Source organism: Perognathus longimembris, chromosome 17 (assembly GCF_023159225.1).
Source record: "Perognathus longimembris pacificus isolate PPM17 chromosome 17, ASM2315922v1, whole genome shotgun sequence".
In the NCBI taxonomy this organism is placed as follows: domain Eukaryota; kingdom Metazoa; phylum Chordata; class Mammalia; order Rodentia; family Heteromyidae; genus Perognathus; species Perognathus longimembris.
Genome location: NC_063177.1, coordinates 42,500,730 through 42,526,993, shown reverse-complemented (window position 1 = coordinate 42,526,993; position 26,264 = coordinate 42,500,730). Strand labels below are relative to the sequence as shown.

Below are 26,264 nucleotides of genomic sequence, written 5' to 3'. Positions count from 1 at the left end.
ATATTTTGTAGGACAAGTCTCGTTACTTTTCTTCTCTTAGCCCTTTTCTAATGAGTTTTAAGATCAACTTAATCTCTCCTTTTAAGAAAATGTACACTCTGGGCTGGGGATATGGCCTAGTGGCAAGAGTGCCTGCCTCATATACATGAGGCCCTGGGTTCGATTCCCCAGCACCACATATACAGAAAATGGCCAGAAGTGGCGCTGTGGCTCAAGTGGCAGAGTGCTAGTCTTGAGCAAAAAGAAGCCAGGGACAGTGCTCAGGCCCAGAGTCCAAGCTCCAGGACTGGCCAAAAAAAAAAAAGAAAATGTACACTCTGTCTTGCTATTGATTTTGAACTACATTTTTCTTTATTTTACAATGGCAGGCAAAACTCCAACAAAATTCAGCTAAATGACTATAAAATTGATTTTTTTCCTTTATTTGACTTTAAGCCAAAAGTGCTAACAACTTATCACATCTTGTGTGCTACAGTTTTGAATCTAATGAATTAGCATTAGCTTTTAATGGGTAATGCAAGGAAGTAGGGTTTGGGGATATGGCTCAAGTGGTAGAACATCTGTCTAGTAAATAAGAGTCTTAAGTTCCACCCCAATACCATCTTCTATGAAAAGAAATATAAATACAGACATTGTTGTGAGTAATCCCAACACTTGAGAAGATGAGGCAGAAGAATTGGAAGTATTATACCAATCTAGGCTACATAGAAAAATCCTTCTCAAAATAAAAGACATTCTTGGCATTTGGAGGTATTATTACTATTCTGTGTTACACAGAATAACATGTCATTTTTGGATTTCTTTTCTTTCCTTTCCCTCCCTCTTTCCCTCCCTCCCTCCCTCCCTCCCTCCCTCCCTTCCTCCCCTCCTTCCCTTTGCAGGGCTTCCACGCAGGGCCTAGGTGCTGTCCCTGAGCCTCTTTGTACTCAGGGCTAGCAGTCTACCACTTGAGCCATACATAGCACCACTTCTGGCATTTGAGTGGTTAATTGGAGAGAAGTGTCTCACAGGGACTTTTCTGTTCAGGCTGGCTTCAAACCGCAGTCCTCAGGTCTCAGCCTCCTGAATAGCTAGCTACGATTACAGGAGTGAGCCACTGGTGCCTGGCCGTTTTGGATTTTTAAAGCATATCAAAACAACCAAAAGAATCTAGCCATAGTTTGTTTTGTTTTGTTTTTGCTGGTCCTGGGGCTTGAACTCAGGGTCTGGGCATTGTCCTTGAGCTCTTTTTGCTCAAGGCTAGCACTCTACCAGTTGAGCCATAGCACCATTTCCAGCTTTTCCTGTGTATGTGGTACAGAGGAATCGAACCCAGGGCTTCAAGCATGCAAGAAACACTACCACTAGGCCAAACTCCTGACCTCGCCATAGTTTGTAAGATAAACAATAAAAACATAATATAGAAAAGTAGGAAGCAGAAGATGAAAAAAAATCAGGCAAATTCTTACCAAAAATAAAGTAAAGTAATATCAGACAATATGAATTTTACAACACACAAGCTAATTAGAGATAGGTCCCTTAACAATGATAACATGTTTAGTTATCCATAAAGGTAAAAACAATTCTAAACCTGTATAAGCTTAATAATTGCTTTAATACACAAAGGCTAAAATAATGGACCATAAAATAAAATAGATCTGCTATAGCAGAGAATTTCAAATCTCTCTTTGTAACTTTTTTCGAGTAAGACAAGTTATTGCTATGAACTAATGAAATTAATAAAAAAGTTAAACAGTTTCTCAGATTCACTAGACTCATTTGTAGTGCTTTCTAGCAAAATGTGACTTATGGCTGTTGTGTTAGCACAGAAAATACTTTTGCCTGCACTAATTTAAAAGATTTAGTACTGTTGATATGTCATTGGTGGTTGGTGAGGAATCAAGGAGATATCCTAGAGGGAGGCCAGGCCCTTGTGGTCCTTGTCTCCAATGCAGAAAGACTGAGACATGAGATAAGAGACTTACAGACTTTTATTTAGCAAGCAGGGTAGAAAGCAGAGCACAGAACAGAGCACACAGAAGGTAGAGTGTAGGCGTTGAGAGGAACACAATGGAACTTCTAACATCAGGGACACACACACACTAAAGTAGGGCAGGGGGCTTAACTTATAAGCATTTCTTTAGATAAGTGCGCTTGTTCTCTGAGCACCTGTTATACTTGATCATTTTGTTGCTATGGTGTTTTGACATCAGTCTGGCTCAGAAACAATATAAAATGTGATGTTGCTTAATTCTCAGGGCATATTAATCATCTGGGCAAAGTCAAAGATTTTTATTTTCTTACTATATGCTACAGCTCAGTGGTGTGAGACTAAAGAAAAAGCATGTGTGCTCCCAATCAAGTTATTTATTAATATATTTATTCTTATTTCCTGGCTTTTGATCCCCATGACTGTTTTGCATAATCTATGCAGCCTCAGCCAACATGTTCAATTGATAAGTTTTGAGCAGCACACCCAAGGTGCAGATTGCTGTGTAATCTTAATCTTAATGTAACTAAATTAGAAATCAGTGACCATAACGTGGCTACAAACTGAGTATCAGCTTATCCCTGTAATCTACTCAGAAGGCAGATGTTTGGAAGATCTTGATTTTAGTGTGTTCTTCACTTGCTTTCTTCCTTCCTTTTTTTCTTTTTCTCCTTTTTTTTTTTTTAGTCCCAATCCTGAGTCTTGAACTCAAGACCTGGGCACTGGCCCTGAGTCTCTCCCCCGCCCCCACCACCAAGGGTAGTGCTCTACCTCAACTTTTTTTTTGTGCTCAATTGGAGATAAGAGTCCTCGTGGCTTTTTCTGCCAGGCTGGCTTTGAACAGTGATCATTAGATCTCAGCTTCCTGAATAGCTAGGATTACAGGTGTAAGCCATTGATATACAGCATTTACTTGGCTTTTTGTCAAGGCTAGTAGTACTCTGCTACTTGAGCCACAGTTCCACTTTCAGCTTTTTACTGGTTAACTGGAGATAAGAGTCTTGAGGACTTTCCTGCCAGACTTGGAATTTTGATCCTCATATCTCAGCCCCCTGAGGAGTGAGGATTGCATGCATGAGCCACTAGCACCCAGCAAATGTTTCATTCTTTAGAGTAGCAAGCAGTTTATAATTTTTGAAAATTTAAGGTGTTATAATATAGGTACTTCTGCATCCTAATGACAGTTAAACATTCTGGAAACTAAGACAACTAGACATGTATAAAACTATATATATATATATATATATTTTTTTTTTTTTTTTTTTTTTGTGGTACAGGCCCCTACATTTGGTAAGCAGGTTCTCTATTGTTTGAGCTACTCCTGTAGTCTTTTTTAGTATTTGCTGTTTTTGAGATAGTGCTGGGTTGGCTTGGACTGTGGTCTATTGTGCTTCCCCATGTGGCAGGGAGCACAGGAGTGTACCATTGTACCCAGCCATTGGATGAGATGGTTCTTGAGAAATTTTATGCCTGGGCTGGTCTCAGACTGTGATCCCCTGATCTCTACCTCCCAAATAGCTAGTAATACAAGCTTGAACTGCTGTGGCTTCCTTATTTTCATTTTTAAAATAGCTATATAGCTGTAATGGTTGGCTTTTATTACTGTTTCCTTGAGGCAAGGTCAGTGTTAGAAAAGTTGTGGAATTTTTCTTGGCATTACTTTGGTAAGTAGACAGCTCCTATTTATAGGGACTTAAATTTTGTTGAAAAAAATGAGGTACCCTGCTTGGCTTACCATAAACACACAGATGCTTCTGGATTCCAGTAGGGAGGCCTTTTGATCACAGCATCTGTTTTAGTTGGCTAGCCAGATGATAGCTACAGAATCTTTTTTCCATTTTTTAAAAAAAGACACTAACAAATGGATGGATTTACAAATGGAAAGGTTAGGTTGGTATTTGTAAGTTTTTTTTGTTTACTTTGGTTGTATAGTTCTGCATGATGTTGAACTATTAAGTCATTTTACTTAATTGTATCACTTTCTAAATAGCCTTGAAATGATTAGTGCTTTGTATACCGTACTTTGAGTTGTTTATTCTACAGTTGTGACAGTTATGTATTACTATATAAATTTTAGGATTTCAACAAATGTTTAATGAATACTCACTATGTGCCAGGCCTAGGACTTGCCCTGAGAACTGTAGATGTGCATGAAATATTGTCTTAGATCTTTAGAAGCCTTGTGTTGGCTGGAGATGGAGATGTGGTTCAAGTGGTAGAGTAGTATGTCAGGTGTCAGCTGACTTTAAATTGTAGTACTGGAAAAAATCAACTTTTTGTCTTATGTGCAAAACAAACATATAGACAAAAATGTAATGAAGAGCTTCCATTTTAAGTTTATCAGTTAGTTGGAAAGGCAGACATCTAGAAAGTTTTCTTACAAAAAGTAATGTGTAGGGTGAGATTGAAAAGTGAGTAGGAATCAGCTAAACAAGGCACATGAGATTAGAGGGGAAAGAAGAGAAAAAGCAGGGTGGTGCTGGTGGCTCACACCTATATTCTTAGCTACTCAAGATGCTGAGATCTGAGACTCGAGGTTCAAAGCCAGCCAAGGCAGGAAAGTACGAATAACCACCAGAAAACTGGAGAGAAAGAGAGAGAGAGAGAGAGAGAGAGAGAGAGAGAGAGAGAGAGAGAGAGAGAGAGAGAGAGAGAGAGAGAGAGAGCAAAAGCAGGAAGTTGGAATTGACAGAAACTCTAGGAAAATGGGAAAACTTATAAAAGATTAAGACTTAAGGGCTGGGAATGTGGCTTAGTGGTTGAATGCTTCCCTAGCATGCATGAAGCCCTGGGTTGATTCCTCAGTACCACATAAACAGAAAAAGCCAGAAGTGGCACTATGGATCCAAGTGGTAGAGTGCTAGCCTCGAGCAAAAGAAGCTCAGGGACAGTGCCCAGGCTCTGAGTTCAAGCCCTAGGACTGGCAAAGAAAAAAAAAATGTTTAAGACTTTTTTGTCCATAGGGCTGAGCCACATGACCTTAGGCGGAATGCCATCTCATCCAGAAAGCAAACCTGTGACCTTGGCTCTGTTCATCTTGTGCTATTAGTGAGTTCCAAACATACGAATCCTGGGGCTGGGGATATGGCCTAGTGGCAAGAGTGCCTGCCTTATATACATGAGGCCCTGGGTTCCATTCCCCAGCACCACATATACAGAAAATGGCCAGAAGTGGCGCTGTGGCTCAAGTGGCAGAGTGCTAGCCTTGAGCAAAAAAGAAGCCAGGGACAGTGCTCAGGCCCAGAGTCCAAGCCCCAGGACTGGCAAAAAAAAACACAAAAAAAAAACCAAACATACGAATCCTACAAGTAAAAACATTTATGTATCCCAGTAATCCATGTTATTTATAAATTGTTAAACTGAAAATTTATACAAATAGTAATAATAGGAAGTGATACAATTAAGTAAAATGACTTAATAGTTCAACATTATGCAGAACTATACAGAGTAATACACAAAAAGAATGCTGAAGATCAAATGTATATATTTTTTTAATAGTACATAAAGCAAAATGAGGTACTATTATTTTTTAGGTCTTGGCTTTACTGTAATCTCTTGAACGCTTTTTCTAAAATCAGTTTTATTTGGATACTTGATTTTAGTGGCAGTCAAAGCTGGATCAAAATGGGAGAATTTGGCTGTATTTTCAAGATCATGATACTATTTAAAAAATAATAACCGTTTGTGGAAATGTTTTATTGAAATGTGACAAGTACATTTTCTTGCAAGTTAACAACAATAGATTAAAATTTTTATAGTGCTAATAAATGTATTCAAAAATCACAGTCATCATTTGGATGAGTTTTTAAAAACAGAATATTCTGTTTCTTTTTAAAGCATATAGAGATTATTTTTTAATGTTGATTTGGGTTATATATATTATTTTCAATAGCAGAATTACTTAGTGATAGAAATGAAAATTCTGTAACTCATCTATATTTAACAAATCCTTTAAGCACTTACTTTGTAGTAGCTAATGAATCCCTATATGATTTTTTTAAGAAGGAAAAGAAGTTTGATAGCTATTTCCTATCTTTTTATGGAGTACAGGAAAGATTGTATGTTGTAGAGATCTTGTTTGGATAGAATTCACCTTTGTGTCACTCTGAGGCCTTCAGGCTCGTCCTGTGGGAATCATTGGTAGCTATAGTTTAGTGAAGACTTCACTGCTTCATATAAGGTGCTCCCTTGGTAATTTTATTTGTTAAATTTTAGTCTAAGCAATAGTTCTATTAGTGGTTACATTTCTCCAATTGTTTCACTTAGAGTTGAGAGTGTGTCCTTTCACAGTATCTCAAAACATTGCTCCAAGATAAAATAAACATCTATATTTTGATCCAATTATATCACACACATACACACCCCAAGCCTTGTACTTTATCCTGATATCTTCAATTCTAGGACTTGTTAGAGCTTTAAGCTGTGTTTACTACTGAAAGAATAGTTTGATACCATTTTGTTTTGTTTTCCATGTCCTTTCAGCCATCTTCACTCTGCTTCATGACTTTGTACCTTTTCTCCTAGGGATACCTTAGCAGCTGTGGCACTAACTTTAATACAAATAGTGAAGTGTTAAATTAAGATGGCCTGTGACTTTACACATGGGTGGAGAAATTAAAGACGCTTATCTTATGATATGAATACTAAAAGGCCTGGAAAGCTTTGAGACAATAACTAATCTTGAATAAAAATTGGTATGCAATAAATAAAATAACTGATGTTTTATTTTTATATTCCAAAAGATTGTCTTGTAAACTCTCCAAGAACTCATAGCCTACCATAGAGACTATTGCTCTAAAGAACTGGGATAGCTATACTGAAACTAGCCTTTTTAAATGAAAGCAAAACATGGGTATGGAGTGCATGCCTCTGTTCCAACACTTTGAAGGTTGAGGCAAGAGGATTGTGAGTTTGAGACTATCCTGGGCTACAAAAAGAGACTGTGTCTAAAAAAATGAAATAAAAACAAAACAAAAGCAAAAAGTCATTCAAAATTCTATTGATCAAAGGGGTGACATTGATGAAGATTCTTTGTACTCATAAACTGATATTGAACTGCATTTTTACAACTTTGTGTGTGTGTGTTGGTTCTGAGGCTTAAACTCAGGACTTGTGTGCTATCTCTTTGCTTTTTTGTTCATGGCCAGCACTCTACCACTTGAGCCACGGCTCCACTTCTGACTTTTTTTTTTTTTTGTAGTTAATTGGAGATAAGAGTATCATGGGCTTTCCTACTCAGTCTGGCTTTTTGAACTGTGATCCTTAGATCTTAGCCTCCTGAGTAGCTTGAATTACAGGTGTGAGCCACCAATACTTTGCTTGGGGCTTGATCTTGGGGCCTGGGGGCTATCCTTGAGCTCTTTTTGCTCAGTGCCAGTGTTCTAGCTCTTTGAGCCACCGCACCACTTCTGTTTTTCTGGTGGTTAAATGGAGTTAAGAGTCTCACAGGCTTTCCTGCCCAGGCTGGCTTTGAACCATGATTCTCAGATCTCAGCCTCCCGAGTAGCTAGGATTATAGGCATGAGCTACCAGTGCCTGCAACTTGGCACCTTTTTACAACTTTTTAAAGATAAGAAAATGTAAATGATTTATGTAAATTTGGTTTAAGGTTTGAAGAATGAATACTATACTCATAAATTGACTATTACTATATATATCATAGCTTACTAGGAAACTCCAGAGAATGATGGAAGTGTTATTGACTAAAAATATTGTTTGACTATTCAAGAGACTGAGATCTGAGGATCATGGTTTGAGGCCAGCCGGGCAGACAAATTCTTGAGACTCTTATCTCCAAATAACTAGCAAAAACCTTGAAATGGAATTGTGGCTCAAATGATAGAGCATTAGCCATGAGTAGAAAAACCAAGTAAGAGCAAGAGGCCCAGGTTCAAATCCCAGTACTAGCACACCTTCACACATTAAAAAAACACACAAAAAACCCAAAACCACCACCATCACCACCAAAACAACCTCCCCCCCCCCCCCCAAAAGCATTCATTATTTGATAGAACATGTTGCTAGTAACTGTAGACCAAAAGAGACGTGGAGTGCTGTTTTCTTTTTAGGTATATCTTATAATTATTAATATAATTATTTATTTATAATTATTTGTGTTGAGAAATTTTAGGTAGATTTTTTTCTTAATCTATATGTAGTTCATGGAGCTTCATGGGGAATCTTACAAAAAAGATACTTTTTCATAATATAGTTTATGAAATTATTAAATTTAGTTCATTGTATTTTTATCAGCCAAGATTATTTTCTTTGGAAAATCAATTCAAATAAGCTTGAGCACAAAATAATTTATTGGCTCATAAACTGTTTCAGGTCTGGTCTCAAAGACTATACCATGTTTCTGTTTGTGTCTGTCACTTTTACTGTGTTTTAGCATGGATGTCTTACTCCATGGCAAGGAAGAGTGTTTCTTGTGCTTGTTTATTTTAAATCCTGTGGGTAGTTTAGGAGTATATGGGATGTGTGTGTGCTGTGATCTACAGCGTCACAAACCCATGGGAAATGAGGGAAGCCAGTTTCCCAAAGGGAGGGGTTGCTGTTACCACAGAAGAAGGGATGCTGGGAGACATTGCCCAAAGATCCTTAACATGTGTGATGAAATGAACAGGAAGGAAGACACAATATATTCTTTAAGATAACAAGGCCTGACTTCATTTTATTTTCTTCATCATTGATTCTTATAGAGTATGCAAGCTGCACGATGTCCTACAGATGAATTATCCTTAACCAACTGTGCAGTTGTAAATGAAAAGGATTTCCAGTCTGGCCAGTGAGTATCTTTATAACTGTGTATTCATATGAGTATCTATATGTTTTACATACGTATATGTTTTAACCTGTTCAATAGTATTTTAGAAACTTCCCAAAGTCTTTTTTTTTTTTTTTTTGCCAGTCTTTTTTGCCTTGGATTCAGGGCCTGAGCACTGTCCCTGGCTTCTTTTGCTCAAGGCTAGCACTCTGCCACTTGAGCCACAGCGCCACTTCTGGCCTTTTCTATATATGTGGTGCTGGGGAATTGAACCCAGGGCTTCATGTATATGAGGCAAGCACTCTTGCCACTAGGCCATATTCCCAGCCCCCAAAAGTCATTTCTGAGAAACTTTTGAGACTTTTGTTTTTTATTGGTCTTAATGAGCTGGAAAAAAATGGATTAAATGAGAAAGAATGTTATTCAGTTATAGCAAACTGTCAAACTTAGGTAAACTAAAAAAAGCATACATAGGTCTTAATCTATAACTTTTTTTAGGGACAGTACTAGAGTTTAGACTCAGGGCCATGTGCTTGCTAGGCCCAACCTTTTTTGCTTTTACTATTTTTCAAATAGAGTGTCACTTTTTGCCTGTTCCAGCCTGGACTATGATCTTCCCATTTATGTTTTCTATTTAGTTGGAATGCTAGGCATGTATCACTGCGCTAGCTTTTTATTTTTAGTTAAAGTCTCATGAACTTTTTGCCTGGGCTGGCTTTGAACAGTGTTCCTTGCATTCTCTGCCTCTAAAGTAGTTAGAATTATAGCAGTGAGTCAACATACTTGGGCACACACACATATTTAGCGGGGAGAGTTGATTTTCCCTCCTCCCATACTAGATATGCATCTATCACATGCATTTTTTGTTATGTGGATTGTGGGTGTTTGTGAGTGTGTGTGTCAGGGTGTGAGTATGTGTTGTGGTACTAGAGTTTAAACATAAGGCCTTGCACTTGCTCAGTTGCTCTTTATCACTTGAACCACATCTCCAGCCCAACATTCTCTGGTTATTTTTAGAGATAGAGACATAGACTTTTCTGCCTAGGTTGGTTTCAAACTTTCAGCTTCCTGAAGAGCTAGAATTAGAGGCATGAGCCCCTGGCATCTGGCTTCTTGTTAGATTTTTGGAATAGGAGATTTGTCATGAGATGATTTCAGCTTATTTATCTATGGTTAACTTCTGAGTATGGAACTGGTACACAATTTGTTGGAAAAGCAAATATTGTTGACATCTATATGAAAGCTGATAGAGTTGGGTAAGTTTTTCATTTCTACCATCTTTTTTTTTTTTTTTTTTTTTTTGGCCAGTCCTGGGCCTTGGACTCAGGGCCTGAGCACTGTCCCTGGCTTCTTCCCGCTCAAGGCTAGCACTCTGCCACTTGAGCCACAGCGCCACTTCTGGCCGTTTTCTGTATATGTGGTGCTGGGGAATCGAACCTACTAGGGCCTCGTGTATCCGAGGCAGGCACTCTTGCCACTAGGCTATATCCCCAGCCCATCTTTTTTTTTTTTTTTTAATAGGCTGTTACTGTTTCAGCCTTTGAGAGTGTCTTCCAAAGAATTTAATGGGTAGTCTTAGAAAATAACTTTATTGTTTGGCTGATAAATCCTAGGTCTTCTGTCTTGATTCTTCTACCTTTATTTTGTTGGAATGTGTGAAATAATTCTCAAGGGAGGAAAGTCATTAAGTTTCTATTCAACATTAAGGACTCTAAATCACTGGCTTTGGTTTATGTACACTGAAATGTAATGAAGGTGATGTTTTGGATTGGATGCACTCTATTGAATTTAGCTGGCTTTTGATTGGTATATGTCTGGCCTATGGTGGTCTTATGTCTCAAAAACATTTTGAATTGCTGACAGTTTTTGGAACTTAACTTTGAGCTTCTGTTCCTTCAGGATTCTTATATGATGTCATTTTTTTTCTGTCTTGTCCTTACCATTTAGAATTGTGTTCTTCATTTCCTTCAGTATGGAGTACTGACTGTGCTTCTGTCTTTTAGGCATGTGATTGTGAGGACCTCTCCCAGTCACAGGTACACATTTACACTGAGGACTCATCCATCAGTGGTTCCGGGGAGCATTGCATTCAGCTTACCTCAGGTAACTCATATGCTACTGTACTCTTTTCCATGCATTTTAAGCAAGTAGCACCTTATAGCTTCAATAAGGAGTATTAGTATGTTATTTTAATTTTTTGCTGATACTGAGCTTGAATTTAGGGCCTCAAGCTCTTCCTTGGCCTTTCTACTCAAGGCTAGCACTCTATCAGTTGAGCTATACCTCTAATTTGGGCTTTGTGTGGGCTAATTGAAGGTAAGAGTCTCATGGATTTGTTTGCCCAGGCTGGCTTCAAACCACAGTTCTCAGATTTCAGCCTCCTGAGTAGCCTAGATTACAGGTGTGAGTCCCTGGTACCCAGCCAAAGATGTATTCTTAATTGCCCATTATTTGCTATGGCTGCCTTTTATTGCTCTGATTTTTTAATTGCTTTGGTTTTTTTTTTAATTTTAAAAAGTTTGCAATGGTATCATTTGGCTGTCTGATATTTTAATGGTAACTCCCAGGGTAACATAAGAGTCATGAGATTATATTTTATTTATAAAATTGATATTTAATAATAGAGGCTTTGTAGTGCAGTAGCATCAGACTAAAGAAAATTAAAAAGAACATTTTTGGGCAGTAGTACTGAGGTTTGAACTCGGCTTCATACTTGCTCAGTTGGTACTTTATCACTTGAGCCACATATTCAGCCTGTTTTTTGTTTGTTTTGCTGGTTATTTAGGAGATGGAGACTCATGGACTTTTCTGCCTGGGATGGCCTCAAACCATAATACTCCAAATCTCAGTTTCATGAGTTGCTAGGATTATAGGTGTGAGCCACTGACTCCTGGCTAAAAGTTTTTTTGTTTTGTTATGTTTTTAAATTCAAACTACAGACCAATTTGTGGAGCTCTTTTATGGTTGGCAGACTTGTGACTACAGTATAGCTACTGGTGGATTCTGTGAACTCACACAATCCCTAACAGGGTGCCAGTGCACAGTATACAATATGGGAGCACCCCAAATACCAGCCCATGTCATTTTCTTTCTTACTATCTTACTCAGGCTGCTCCTTTTCTTCTGTGCCAGTGAGTACTGATTTATTTCCTTGGAGGGAGAGAGAAAGAGAGCTGACACTCATTTGGGAGTGGGAAATCCTCACTCATTATTTCTCCTTTCTCCTCTATTATCAGGACTACTTCTCACATTTCTTTCTTTTTTTTTGGCCAGTCCTGGGGCTTGAACTCAGGGCCTGAGCACTGTCCCTGGCTTCTTTTTGCTCAAGGCTAGCACTCTACCACTTGAGCCACAGTGCCATTTCTGGCCATTTTCTGTATATGTGGTGCTGGGGAATTGAACCCAGGGCCTCATGTATACGAGGCAAGCACTCTTGCCACTAGGCCATATCCCCAGCCCCTCACATTTATTTCTACAGGTTAAAAATTTGGAATATTCCACAGCTTGCCAGTTCTCCCAAAGCTTCAGTTTGGTTTCCTGTAGTAAGAAGTAGATTGAAGTGGCTATTTCTCCTTGTTTCGTTGTTTTATGAAAAATAAATAAAAGAAAAACATTTCCCCTGACCTCAGTTGATAACTATTCTAAGTACTTTCAAATGTGTTAACTCATGTAGTTCTTAAAATGAGTTAATTTTATTATGATCATCCTTTGCTACTACTGTCTTTGGGAATTAAGTGTGGAGCTTAAATATGGCTGCTTTAGGATCCAAAATCTGGGTTTAGTCAGCATGCTGCTAAATATCAGTTTGGCTAGCTGTAGGGTGGGATTTTATAGAAGGGGTCATTCAGAGACCATAGGGCAGAGAAGAGGGAGTAAGCTGGAAGGGGAGTGCCTGTTCTTAAATGCATTCCAAACCATCCTCCACCAAATCTACCATGTTCGGATGAGTAGTCAAACTATGGATTCCCAGCTAGGAATTATTTCTCTCAGTATTCTTTGTAGTATTAGCAACAATTGCTAAATTACTAATTTTGAATCTATATCAAAGCAGCTTTGAACTCTTGCCTAAACATTATCTGTCCTGCCTCTCTGTACATTCTTGCTACCATAAACAGTCATGGGGCTGGGGATATAGCCTAGTGGCAAGAGTGCCTGCCTCGGATACACGAGGCCCTAGGTTCGATTCCCCAGCACCACATATACAGAAAACGGCCAGAAGCGGCGCTGTGGCTCAAGAGGCAGAGTGCTAGCCTTGAGCGGGAAGAAGCCAGGGACAGTGCTCAGGCCCTGAGTCCAAGGCCCAGGACTGGCCAAAAAAAAAAACAAAAAAACATAAACAGTCAGGATTGAGGAGAGGTTCATGTATAGCTATGAATTTCTGAGAAAGGAGTAAAAAAAAATGCCAGTGTGTGAAGGCAGTTTATGACATCCTAATAACTTTAATCCCTGCTGGACTGGTCATATAGATTATATGACTAGCTGTAGTTAGTTTTCATGAATTACATTTCTGTATTGTAATAAACTGTAAAACCAACTGCAGCTGTGGATTTAAAGTGCTGACATATTTGATACAGTGGAGACCTTGCAGAGCACTAGATTATGTACAGAGGCATCCTACCCAGGGGGCTGGCTTTAAAGGCTTAATATGTTTTGGGGCAAGTGCTCAAATTGAAATTGTAGAAGCCGCCTTATTTCCTAGGGCTGTTGTAACAAAGATGTGCAACCTGGGTAGCTTAAAATGACAGAAATTTTAGACATCTACCATAGCAACAGGTAAATTTAAAAAGAAATAGAAATAAATAAAAATATTCAGAAACCAGAAAACCCATGGTTTTGGAAGCAAAAGTGTGAAACCAGTGTGTCAGCAGGGCTGTGTTCTGTGGAAGACCTAAGGGAAGAGTCTGTGCTATACTTAGCTCTGGAGTTGCTGGCAATCCTGATGTTCCTTGGCCTGTAGAAGTTAATCTGCTTCTGTTATCACATGGCCTTTTCTTTGTGCCTTTGTGTCTCTTGTTATAAAGATAGGAATCATGTTGGCTTAGAGCGCTTTTTATTTCAGCACAATATCATGTTAGTGTGATCATCTCTGCAAAAATCCTATTGGTATATGTAGTTATATACACAGATTCCAAGGGCCAATGATGTCAACATATTTTTTGGAGGAATACAATTCAGCACATAAAGTAAATATATGTCTTGGTCTTAGGTTGTCCTCCTGAAATTCCTGTTTTGTTTATTTTCCTAATTTTTGATTGGCTTGATTTAAGTGTCTTTTTTTTCCTCTTTTATAGCGAAAATGGGCTGGACTTTCTATTGGGCAAGATATAGAAGGTAGGTATTTTTCTTTAGGCATCTACTAAAGTAGATTTTCTTAATAAGATATATATATATATATATAATTTTCTGTTATTGTTTATCAGGCCTTAAACATTGATTCTACTCAGAGTATAGGTCTATGAGGACAGAAAGGAAATAGCTGTGCTACCTGTATCTTTACCTCTTTTCAAGTATATCTGTGTTATCAGTTCATCTTAGTTCATTAGGTTAGGTCAAGGAGAACAATTTATTACTTTGGGGGTTGGGAAGAATTTAAGCAGCTTATAAATAGTAAGCCTTGCATTGAGCTGTATCACTAGCCCTCCCTGTGCTTTGTTTTGGTTTGCTTTGCTGTTCATTACCTGGCTTTTTGGATTGGGAATTTTATTTAATTTTACTATGTGAGGAGGTGGGGGGTATAGTGTGTGCTGGTCCTGGGAATTGAACTTTGGGCCTAGGCACTGCCCCTGGGCTTTTTTGCTCAGGACTGGCTCTCTACCACTTGAGCCATAGCTCCATTTGTGGCTTTTTGGTAGAATCTTATGGACTTTCCTGCCCAGATTGGCTTTAACTCACAATCCTCAGATCTAAGCCTCCTGAGTAGCTAGTATAACAGGCACAAGCCACTGGCACCCAACTTTTAATTTCATTTTTATTGATGCAGTTAGTGCTCTGACTTTTTCTCTGATCATTGCATTAAATGTTTATAATAGACTTTGTTATAAGTATTTTTATTTTCATATTTTTCAGAATTCTGTTTTTTTTTGTTTCACTTAAGTATTGTTTAGAAAGCTTTACATTTTTTTAGTTAGAAAAACACTTTGCTGTAAAAAATTTTTGTTTTAATTGGCAGTACCAGGACTTGAATATAGGGCTTCATGCTTACACATGTGCTCTACCACTGAGCCACATCCCCAGCCCTTTTGGCTTTTGTTATTTTTGGAATAGGATCTTATATGTATGCCCAAGCTGACCTGGACTGTGATCTTCCTATCTATGTTTCCTGAGTAGGTGGTATGACAGATGTGAGCCACTGCATCAGCTTAGGTTTACTTTAAATACCAATTTTTATTGCATTGTGATTAGAGAGTTGTTGTTGGTAAGATTTATCTTTTATGAAACTTATTAATATTTTAGAACATAATACTTTAGAATTAATATGCTAAGACCTACTCCTATTTTAGTTATGATGGGCTTTTGTGAATGATTGATGTACACTGAGAACTTGTACTTTCTGTTTTCAGGGTGCTGTGTTTGTTATATATCTATCTGATCAATTTTATATTTTGTTTAGATCTTTCATATCTCACTGATTTTAGTTGGCTTAACCTATCTTGCACTGAGTGTCATGTTAAAATTTCCTATTATTTATGCCCACTTTTCCTTGTATTTCCTGTACTTCTTGCTTCATGTGGATGGTTTTTGTGTTATTTGATACACAGATATTTATGTGTTATAGCTTTATTGTGAATTGCGGCCTATAGCATTATAAAGTTTTATTTATATACTTTAATATGTATTGAATTCTATTTTTATGTAAGAATTACAATACTGTTACCATTTTTACCTACTTAGTTTATCTTTATCCCTTTATTTTTAGCCTTTTTTAATCACCGAGTTTTAGATTTGTTGCATACAACATAGGCTTTGCTTTATGAGCTAATTTGAAAATCATCTACTAGATTAATTAAACCATTCAGTTATTGAAATAACTGATATTTAATTGAAATTCGGGCATTTTTGGTTGTAATTTTCTGTGTGGAGTGTCTAAGTAATTTTATTTTGGAAACTAGGCACTGTTGACTCATGCCTGTAATCCTAGTTACTCAGGAAGCTGAGGACTGAGGATTGAGATTGAGGGTCAAAGCCATCCCAGGTAGACAAATCTGAGAGACTCTTATCTTCAATTAAAATGCCAGGTTGTGGCTCAAGTGTCAGCATGTCAGCCTTGTAATTACTTTGTATTTGTATCTTTCTTAGAGCTCTGGTCTTCTTTTTTGGTGCAAGTTCTGGGGCTTGAACTCAAGGCATGGGCTCTGTCCTTGAGCTTGAGCCACAGCTCTACTTCTAGTTTTTTTTTTTTTTTGTTGTTGTTGTTGTTGTTTGTTTTTTTGCTGGTTAATTGGACATAAGAGTATCACAGATTTTCCTGTCCAGGCTGGTTTAGAATTACGATCTTCAGGGGCTGGGGATATGGCCTAGTGGCAAGAGTGCTTGCCTCGTATACATGAGGCCCTGGGTTCAATTCCCCAGCACCACATATACAAAAAATGGCCAGAAGGGGCGCTGTGGCTCAAGTGGCAGAGTGCTAGCCTTGAGCAAAAAGAAGCCAGGGACAGTGCTCAGGCCCTGAGCCCAGGTCCCAGGACTGGCCAAAAAAAAAAAAAAAAAAGAATTACGATCTTCAGATTTCAGTCTCCTGAGAAGCTAGGATTACAAGTGTGAGTCACTGGCTCTTTTTGCTTTTTTTTTTTTAAACATAAGATATTTACATGTTATTTTACCACACATGATCTCCCACAAATCTTAATACTTATATAATAACAAGAGTCTGTTATATACATGATCAGTCCTTTTGCCTGTTTTCACTTGGTTGGATGAAGCCTATCCTCTAGTTGTTTTTTCCAGGAAGTAGGTATATTCAGTATTCTTGGGTTCCTACATTAAACTTTTTCTCTATCTTTGATATTTGAAGGATAGCTTGGCTTGATATAAAATTCTTGACTTTTTTCTTTTCTTTGAACTTCTCAAAAAATATGGCATCACAATTGGATGCACATGTATGATTCTCTTAAGAAGTCTGGTTCCTATAAACCTTTGTTACCTTTGTAATTGATTAGACTTTTTTTGTATGAAAGTTTTGAGGACTATCCTGTCTTTAACATCAAATGTCTTTCTAGGGTCCCCATTATTCTTTTGAAGATATTCAAAGATATAGTAGCTTTAAACTGGTCAATGTATGATGAATAACTAAGAGAAAGTTGCTAACATTATACATATGATCTTAGCATAGCAAGTTATGAGTTTTTTCTGAGTTAGAGGGACTATAAACATTGCAGTGATCTTGAGTTGGCTCTCCTTTTTTTGTTTCAGAAATTCAGAAATTTTTGACTAGAGAGAAAAATAAAGGAGATTAATTTAGACATGGGAAGTTGATGGAGAGGGTTACATCGTTGATGCTTTCCAAACTTGCCTAAAAGAATTACCTGAAGAGTTTATTAAAAAAAAAAAAAAAAAGACTCACAGGCTCATCCCTTGGGGAATCTGATTCATAGGTCCGTGTTTTTAACAGTTACCTTTAAGTGGTTCTTTGGTGTCACATTTTGGGAAACACTGACATAAGTGATCCCCTTAAGTATCACTTCCTCACCTGAAATATAGTGAGAAGCTGAGAATGTGGAAAGTTTAGCACCAAATGAAGTAGGTCAGTGCAGGAAGCTAGGGTTCCCTATCTGTAAACATTCATTGGTAGAGCTGAAAATGAACCCATGGCAGAACATCTGATGAGAAAATTGGGTGTATCCAGCTTATGTTTCTAATATTATTTGTTCTGTTTTGGTTTGTTGTTGTTTAAGGTTTCTCTATGTAGCCTAGTCTGATCTGGAACTCACTGTATAGGCCAGAGTAGCCTCAAACTCATCATCCTCCCTTCCTCAGTCTCCTGAATACTGAGATTATTAGTTGTATGCCCCCATGCCTAGAAGATTTATAATTTATTAACTTGAATCATCTATTAGAGTAAGGATGTGCATAAATTTAATTTTTAATGTAGCTATTTTCTTTTTTATTGAGATTAATAAGTAACTACATATATTTCACATTATACTTTTTAACCTTCACTTTGATGAAAATCCTCATTCTAATTTATGAACTCTATGAACTTTAAAATAAAACCATTTCTTCCAGATCAGGTAATATGTACATTTTGTTCCTTTTGTTTAGTATTGTCTGTTCGTTCTTTTTCTCTCATTATCTCCCTCCTATCACCACCTTTGAGTTGCTTTGTTCACTTTCATCCGTGTCCATTGTAGCTGATGGTCCCCTCTCTTGTATTTTTTCACCCCCTTTCCACTCATTCTGTGCCCTCCTCCCAACTTCCCTCAGATGTGCACGTGCACACCCCATATATGAGATAAAGAATATAGAGTCATCTAAAAATGATAAGACAATTTCAACATCCTGGGTTTCTTTGTCTTTGGGGTTCTTTTCAGTCTGTAATTTATTTTATGTAAATGTGAAGAGGTGCTTGGGCTTTACTGTTTGGTGCTTTTGTCCCTAGACTATTTTTGGTCTCACTGTATATTGGTATCTTGAGTCCTGTTTACCTTGTTATATCTCATTGCATTTTAAATCTAACACCCACATATCATACAGATCATGTGCTGTTTATCTCTCTGTTCTTGGGTTATCTCGCTCAACATGATTTGTTCTAGTTTCATCCATTTCCCTGTGAATGCCATTATTTTATCGCTTCTAATGGCTGTGTAAAATTCCACTGTATAAAGATACCACTTTTTTTTTTTATCCATTCATCTGTAGTGGGGCATCTGGGTTGTTTCCATATCTTGGCTATTTTGAACAGTGCAGAAATGAACTGGTTCTCAGCATATCCTGGTTGCTCAGGGTAGATGCCTAGGAGAGGTATGGCTAGCTCATAGGGTGTGTCTGTGTATAGTTTTTTAGGAACCTCCAGACTGCTTTCCAGAGTGGTTGTACTAGTTTACATCCCCATCAGTAGTGCAGTAGGGTTCCTCTTTCTCCACATCCTCTCCAGCATTTGTTGTTGTCTGAATTCAGAATGTAGGCCATTCTGACTTGGGTAAGGTGGTATCTCAGGGTTGTTTTTATTTGTATATCCTTTATGGCCAGGGATGGTGAGCATTTCCTCATGTGTTCCTTGGCCATTTTTACTTCTTCTTCTGAGAAGTCTCTCTTTAGCTCCCTTGCCCATTTAGTGATTGGTTTATTAGTTTTGGGAGGGATTAGTTTCTTTAGATCCCTGTATATGATGGATATTAGGCTTTTATCTGTTGCATTTAGTAACAGTTTTGATGGGTTGAGAATTGTGTTTTGTGGTTTGCCTTATGTTATAAAAGCCTTTTCTTGCTACTGGAAGTGGTTTTCTAGAGCTTAGAATCAGATTTTTAAGAGACCAATTTCACTTTGGGGGCAAAATTGCAAAACCAAGTGGCCAAGTTGGAGTAATCTTGAGGCAAGGAAGTGTTCCGGGCCTGAATGATGTGGCTAATGTCTTAAAGGTAGAAAACTGGTTTATGTGTAAGTAGAGATGTAGAAAAGGTAGAATAGGAGGTGTGGTTTGAAGGAAATGTGTCTAAGGATTACAAAATAGGAGTTCTGCCTGTAATTAATTTTTAGTTACGTCAGTGATTTTACTCAGAATTTTCTAGAGGTATCATTTAAAGTACATCTTCTCTCCATCTGGAAATGCTATTCTTTATGTATTACAGATTGATGTGATATAATAGATATTAGCTAATATATAACACACAATTACATAATATTTTATAGTATACATAAATATATAATATAAATTTAATATATATTATATTCCACTATACCTATCAATAAAATGTCTGTTTATCAAAAGCATTGATATTAACTTAGTTTTTGCTTATAAAATATTTTTTATCATGCTTTGATATTAAATTGCTATTAGACATAAAATAAGAAAACATTCTCCACCTTTCCGCATTGTTCCTGGATGCAGCCTTATTAAGAATTCCTGTCTCTGGGCCTGGCCATGGTGCTGAGTGAGGTTCTGCCTGTGGTGCTGTCCGTGGTGCTGTCCGTGGTACTGACCGTAGCATTTGAAATTGTAGCACTGTGGTCTTCTATTAAGCCACACTGACATTAAATTAAAATGCATTTGGAAGCTAGTCAGTAATGATCATATTTTAGTACGTTTATTCAAGTGTGTCAGTTAATATGAGTAAATATGTCCATGTAGGCATATATGTGTATTATGATACTGTTTTGGAATCCTTTTGTATAAGTATTTCTGAAATATACTTTTTCATTCTTTTTTTAATATGCACTTACCTTTATTAAATATAGATTGGGTTTTTTAATATTATTGTACAGTATTCTACATTATAGCTATGCCACATTTTATTTATTGTTCACCTATTTTCATCAGGTTTTTTTTCGTGTTTGACTGTTGCAAATGCTGCTGCAGTTAATCTCCAAATAGATGATGTGTTAGGCAAATGTTCAAAACTTTCTGCAACAGACATCAGGAAATGAAATTGCTGAATCAATTTACCAATTTTTAACCCTAATATTTCAATCCACAAATATTTTCAACTATGTGAGAGACAACTATTCTCTGTTGCCTAGAAAAGTTACCTAGCATATAACCTGGGATTCCTATGATATGTGAGGAAAAAAAAAACACCAGAAGCCTCTGGGGATTGGAGGCAGGAGAGTATTCTGAAACTTTTACCCAAGATTTGAACTTATTGTTTCATCTTTAGTACATTTTCCATCCTTTACACTGGTCTTGCTTTCCTTTTGAAACATTTAACATATTCCCTCTTTAAGAGGACAAGCCAAAATTTTTTAAAAAAGTAACAACACAAGAAATATCAGAACTTACAAAAGTCTTTGTACATAACTCGAGTGCCTAAATATAAGAAATGAATTTCAAATAAAATGTAGAGTCTGAATAATCTTAAGACTTATCTGGTCTTGATTACAGATGTAGCAAATCAAGACACAGAACTTAAATAATTTACCCCTAGGTTCTAATAGGCTTTGTTAAAAACGAACAGACTCAGATTTCCTTTGAAAAGACAGTTTTGTTTGCAAACCACTAGGATCTTTGCAGCAGGCACTGAATAGTGGTAGGTCAGCTGGAAGCTACAGTGTGCTGGCTTATTTTGCTGTGTGACTACAGTAACTTACAGAAGCATCATACTTCTTTTTTTTTTTTTTGGCCAGTCCTGGGCTTGAACTCAGGGCCTGAGCACTGTCCCTGGCTTCTTTTTGCTCAAGGCTAGCACTCTGCCACTTGAGCCACAGCGCCACTTCTGGCCATTTTCTGTATATGTGGTGCTGGGGAATTGAACCCAGGGCCTCATGTATACGAGGCAAGCACTCTTGCCACTAGGCCATATCCCCAGCCCAGCATCATACTTCTTGTCCAAAAACTAGCCCTGAGCAAAAAAAGCTCTGAGGGACAATGCCCAGAACTGCCACACACACACACCCCCTCCACAAACACACACCAGAAAAGAAAGAAAGGAAAAGGAAAAACAGACCTATTGTGCCATTAAGAGGTATAGTTAGAGCTGGGAATGTATTGGCTTAGTGCTAGTTCTGGGTTTGGTTCCTCAGTACTACATACATAGAAAAAACTGCAAGTGGTGCTGTGGTTCCAGTGACGGAATGCTAGCCTTCAGCAAAAGAAGCTCAAGGACTGTGCCTAGGCCCCAAGTTCAAGCCCCAGGACCCTCCCCCCCAAAAAAGAGGTGTAGTTAGTTAATCTTTGCAGTGCTAGGAATGGAATCCAGGATCTTAGGCATGCTAGGTAGGCACTCCATCACTAAGCTATGTTTCAAGTCCCTACTGGCAGTGATCTTGAGGGAACATAAAGGAAAGTGAAGTACATATACATTAAGCCCTATTGAGCCATCGTAAACTTTTTACTAGACATAATCACATTCAAGTACAAAAATGCCCTCTAACTTTTCTGAATAGTGTATTCTACTCTTTCCTCATGATTCCAGCACAGTATTCTACAATGTAACATTCTTTTCCTTAACAGTTTATACTTTTCAGGATGATTGAAGAATCAAGACTATTTCCTATGGAAAGTTTCTTGTCATAGGAAATTTCCTTGATTTTTCTTCAAGTATATCATCTGGTTGCCAGTGGCTCATACCTCTAGTCCCAGTTGCTCAGGAGGCTGAGACCTGAAGGATCATGGCTTGAAGCCAGCCTGGGCAGGAAAGACTATGAGACTCTTATCTCCAATTAACCACAGAAAAATGGAAATGGAGGTGTGGCTCAAAGTTGTAGAACATGAGCCTTAGAGCACAAAAGCTCAGGGACAGCATGATATATATGTATATGTATATGTATGCATATATGTACATATATATTTCAACTGTGTTGTACAATTAAAATGTTTGGTTCAGCATGGGATGTGGTACACAGTCTTGTAAGCGCAGTACTGGGAGACTGGGTCAGGAGAATTGTAAGTTCAAGGCCATCCTAAGCTATATATGGATACCTTCTTCTCAAAGCAAAGCAACAAAAATGAGTTTTGGTTGTATACTTACTTTAGGATGCTAAATTATGTGTAATGTTTTAATACTTAAAATTTTAGCACTATAACCTAAAAGCTTATTTTAGAACTTTTCATGACTTGATTACAAATTTTCTTCTCCAAAGCTTTGTGTGTATGCTTGTCTTGCCTCCTTTGTTTTTAATCATAGATGCAATGGGAGTGCCTGTTGTTTCAATTAAGTCATTTACCTAGAAGACACTGTTAGAAGCTATTAATACAGGATAAGTTTAAAAAAAAAAACAAAAATATGGCTCTTGCTATGCAGAATTTACTGTGGTTCCCTAATATAGTAGATGCTGTGTGTGTGTGTGTGTGTATATGTATGTATGTGTGTATATAGGTATATGTATGTATTATTTAAAAATAGATACCACGCTCTAGCTTGCTCCAGAAGAAATGTCCTTAGTAAACTTTGTTTCTCAAGTCTTTGTCACCTATCTCCTATGTGGTTAGGGAAAAAGAATCTTCTCAGTGGTCACTTTTCTTCAGAAATCACATGCAATGCCAGTTCATCTGGGAAGCTCTCATACTGCCACTTTGTCCTATTCAATGAGTAGAAGGAAAGTTCAGAATTTTTGTGGGGCAGACTATGATCTTGCCATAGATAAGATGAGGGATAAACTTGAAAGAGTCCTACTCAATATTTTCTACCTAATGCAGATGAAGAAAATCTCTAGCTGTTATTACTGTTTTTAAAGTCTGTACATGTTAAGGCTATGTTAAGCCCTCTTTGGTCAAGTACTGTTATGATTCACTTATGTGAAACTTTTAGCTGCTAGAAAATAGCAGGTATTCGGTGATTTCTAAAAGTGTTTTCTTTTTCCCCCTTTTAGTTTCCTTATATACATTTGACAAAGCCAAACAGTGTATTGGCACAATGACCATCGAGATTGATTTCCTGCAGAAAAAAAACATCGATTCTAATCCTTATGACACTGACAAGATGGCAGCCGAGTTTATCCAGCAATTCAACAACCAGGCCTTCTCCGTGGGACAACAGGTCAGTTTACTTCATTCCTTTTCACTGCAAGTGGGGCGAAGGGCATGGCTCAAGTGGTAGAACCACTGCCTAGCAGAGAGGTACTGAGTTCAAACTGAGTGGCTGGAAATGGAGCTGTGGCTCAGGAAGAGCACCAGCCTTGTATGAAAAGCCAAGTGAGAGCACAAGCCCCAATCCTGGCACCAAAAAGAAAAAGCACCTGAAGAGCCTAGAAGAGCTACACATATAAACAGTTATATATATCCAAGATGAGTGATAAAAAGTGAAGGACAGCTGTACACTGGTGGCTCATGCCTGTAATCTTTGCTACTCAAGAGGCTGTGATCTAAGGATCATGGTTTGAAGCCAGCCCTGGTAGAAAAGTCCATGAGACTCTTATCTCCAATTAACTACCCCAAAACTGGAAGTAGAACTGTGGCTCAAAGTGGTAGAGTGCTAGGAGCACAAAAGCTCAGGGACAGCGCTCAAGCCCTGAGTTCAAGCCCCATGACTGACCAAAAAATAAAGTAAGCCGGGGCTGGGAATGTGGCTTAGTGGTAGAGTGCTTGCCTAGCATGCATGAAGCACTGGGTTTGATTCCTCAGCACCACATAAACAGAAAAAGCTGAAAGTGGTGCTGTGGTCCGAGTGGTAGAGTGCTAACCTTGAGCAAAAAGAAGCCAGGGACAGTGCTCAGGCCCTGAGTCCCAAGCCCCAGGACTGACAAAAACAAAAAAAAGTTTTGCTGAACTTCTAGGGGACTGTTCAGAAAACTTCTGAAGCAGCTTTTAGTTTTAAGATATCATATATCTTAAAAGCTTTTCCCTCTGCAAATTTCAGACCTATGCATCTGAAATTTCTTCTTTTATTTTTGTTTTGTCTTTGGTTTGTCTGTTTCACTAATATATTGCTGTAGAAAAGTAGTTCTTAACATCTTTACTTATGGAGTTGAGACTCTTAAGAAAATTAAGTTCATGTATATCAAATTTTTTAATGTTGCCTTACCTCTGAAGCATAAGCTTTTTTTAATTGAAAACATTGCCAATGCTGCTTTAAAAAGAACTTCAGTTAAATCACGTTATTAAACTTCATAGAAAGAAATTTTTTCTTTTAAAAATTTACCTAAGGTTAACTACATGAATTGTTTGCATATGTAAATAATCATTGCTTTTTTTTTTTAAACTCTACCATTACATAACATTTTGTCTTCTACTTATGACTTTTTCTGTGGGGAGCAATGTTTGTGACTGGATCTCAGTATATAACTTATACTGGCCTTGAACTTGAAATCCTTTCCCTCAGCTTCCTGAAGCTGGAATTAGAGATGTGAGCCACCATAGTTTGACCTTTGATATTTTAAAATTACTCTGGTTCCTTCCTTGTACCACAGTACCATACTAGCAATTTTCAAAATTTAGTCAAGAGCCCCTGGGAGATCCCTTGAAACCTTCTCAGAAGTACTTGATTTTCATAATAATATCAAGATGCTATCTGTCATCTTTCTCTTAACATGTCACAAGTGAGTAGTAGAGTTTTGCAGAGACTACTTGACATGTGCTAACACAGCACACTGACTGCTGAAGCAAACGTGAGGACTCAGCTGTATTTCCTTAAGCCAGACACTGAAGTGATTTGAGGATTCTTTTGGAGCTCCTCTCTCTTTGGCAAATCTAGCTACTTTTTCTTTTTTTCACTTTCAAAAATCCTTGTTCTACCAGGCTCAGGATCTGAGTATCTGAGGATCGCTGTTTGAAGCCAGCATGGGCAGGAAAGGTCGTGAGACTCTTACCCCAATTAACCACCTAAAGACTGAAAGTAGAGCTGCGGCTCAAACTGGTAGAGTGCTAGCTAGCCTTGAGCAAAAAAAGCTCAGAGACAAGTGCCGAGGTCCTGAATTCAAGCCTCATGAATGACAAAAAACAAACAAACAAAAAAACCACAAAACTTTCTCTGTCTTGCTTTAAAGAGAAAGAGTGAACTGGGTGTCAGTGGCTCATGTCTGTAATTTTAGCTACTCAGGAGGCTGAAATCTAAGGATCCAGGTTCAAAGCCAGCCTGGGCATGAAAGTCACTGAGACTCTTATCTCCAGTTATCCACCAGAAAACAAGAAGAGGTGCTGTGGTACACAAAAGCTCAGGGACAGTGCCCAGGCCTGACTGACAAACAATCAAAGTGAATATGAATAGATCTAATCCATATAAATAAAACTTCTTCAGGGGTCCTCGAAACTTTTAAGAATATAGAATGGAATCCTGATACCCAAGTGTTCTCCAGGATTCGGATTGCTAAGGATCTGCCTAACTGCCCCTGTAGCCACTCATGGGTAGGCAGTGAAGGTGGGCAGTAAGAGCAGTGGTAAAGGTCAGGCAATAGGAGTGGAAGGACTGTTGTTTTTCTTTATTCCTCTAACTAATAAATCTGGAACAATAAGAATCTAATGACCTAGGTAATCTGTACATTATAATTTCCAATTTTTGCCGCTAGGAACTTAACCAGAATTGGAATGAACCTAGAGGATATCTTGTTCAACCTGCTTACTACACACAAGTGAGAAATTTAGGTCCAGAGAAAGCAAATTATGTACCCATGGATACAGTCAAGGACATAACTTAGACAAGAGTTACTTAAACAACAAAAATTAATTAGGCAAATACTTAATAGCACGAAGGATGGACCATCTTCTCTTCTAGGCACTGCAGCTCAGCAGTGAACCAAATTTACACAACCCCTAGTCTTCATAGACCTTACATTATAGTTGAGGAAGACAGAAAATTTAAAAGAAATGCCATGTGCTATAATGTTCTCTGATGTAGGTAAAGAGCTGCAGCAGTGTCATTTTGTACCAGGTGTTGTAGAACGCTCCCCAAGTGTCATTTAGCCTAGCTGATGGTTTGTTGATTCCTGACTGTTGTTTTTTGAGCT

At 37.9% G+C, this 26,264-nt stretch overlaps 1 protein-coding gene across 1 annotated transcript in view; it reads left to right on the top strand.

The window, feature by feature from the left end:
* The window catches only part of Nsf (N-ethylmaleimide sensitive factor, vesicle fusing ATPase), a 133,480-nt gene that overhangs the window by 6,644 nt on the left and 100,572 nt on the right, over window positions 1-26,264 (top strand). The window contains exons 2-5 of the mRNA XM_048367274.1: window positions 8,671-8,756; window positions 10,739-10,838; window positions 14,027-14,066; window positions 23,196-23,362. Coding sequence (XP_048223231.1) covers window positions 8,671-8,756; window positions 10,739-10,838; window positions 14,027-14,066; window positions 23,196-23,362 — 393 coding nt within the window. The remainder of the gene's footprint in view (window positions 1-8,670; window positions 8,757-10,738; window positions 10,839-14,026; window positions 14,067-23,195; window positions 23,363-26,264) is intronic.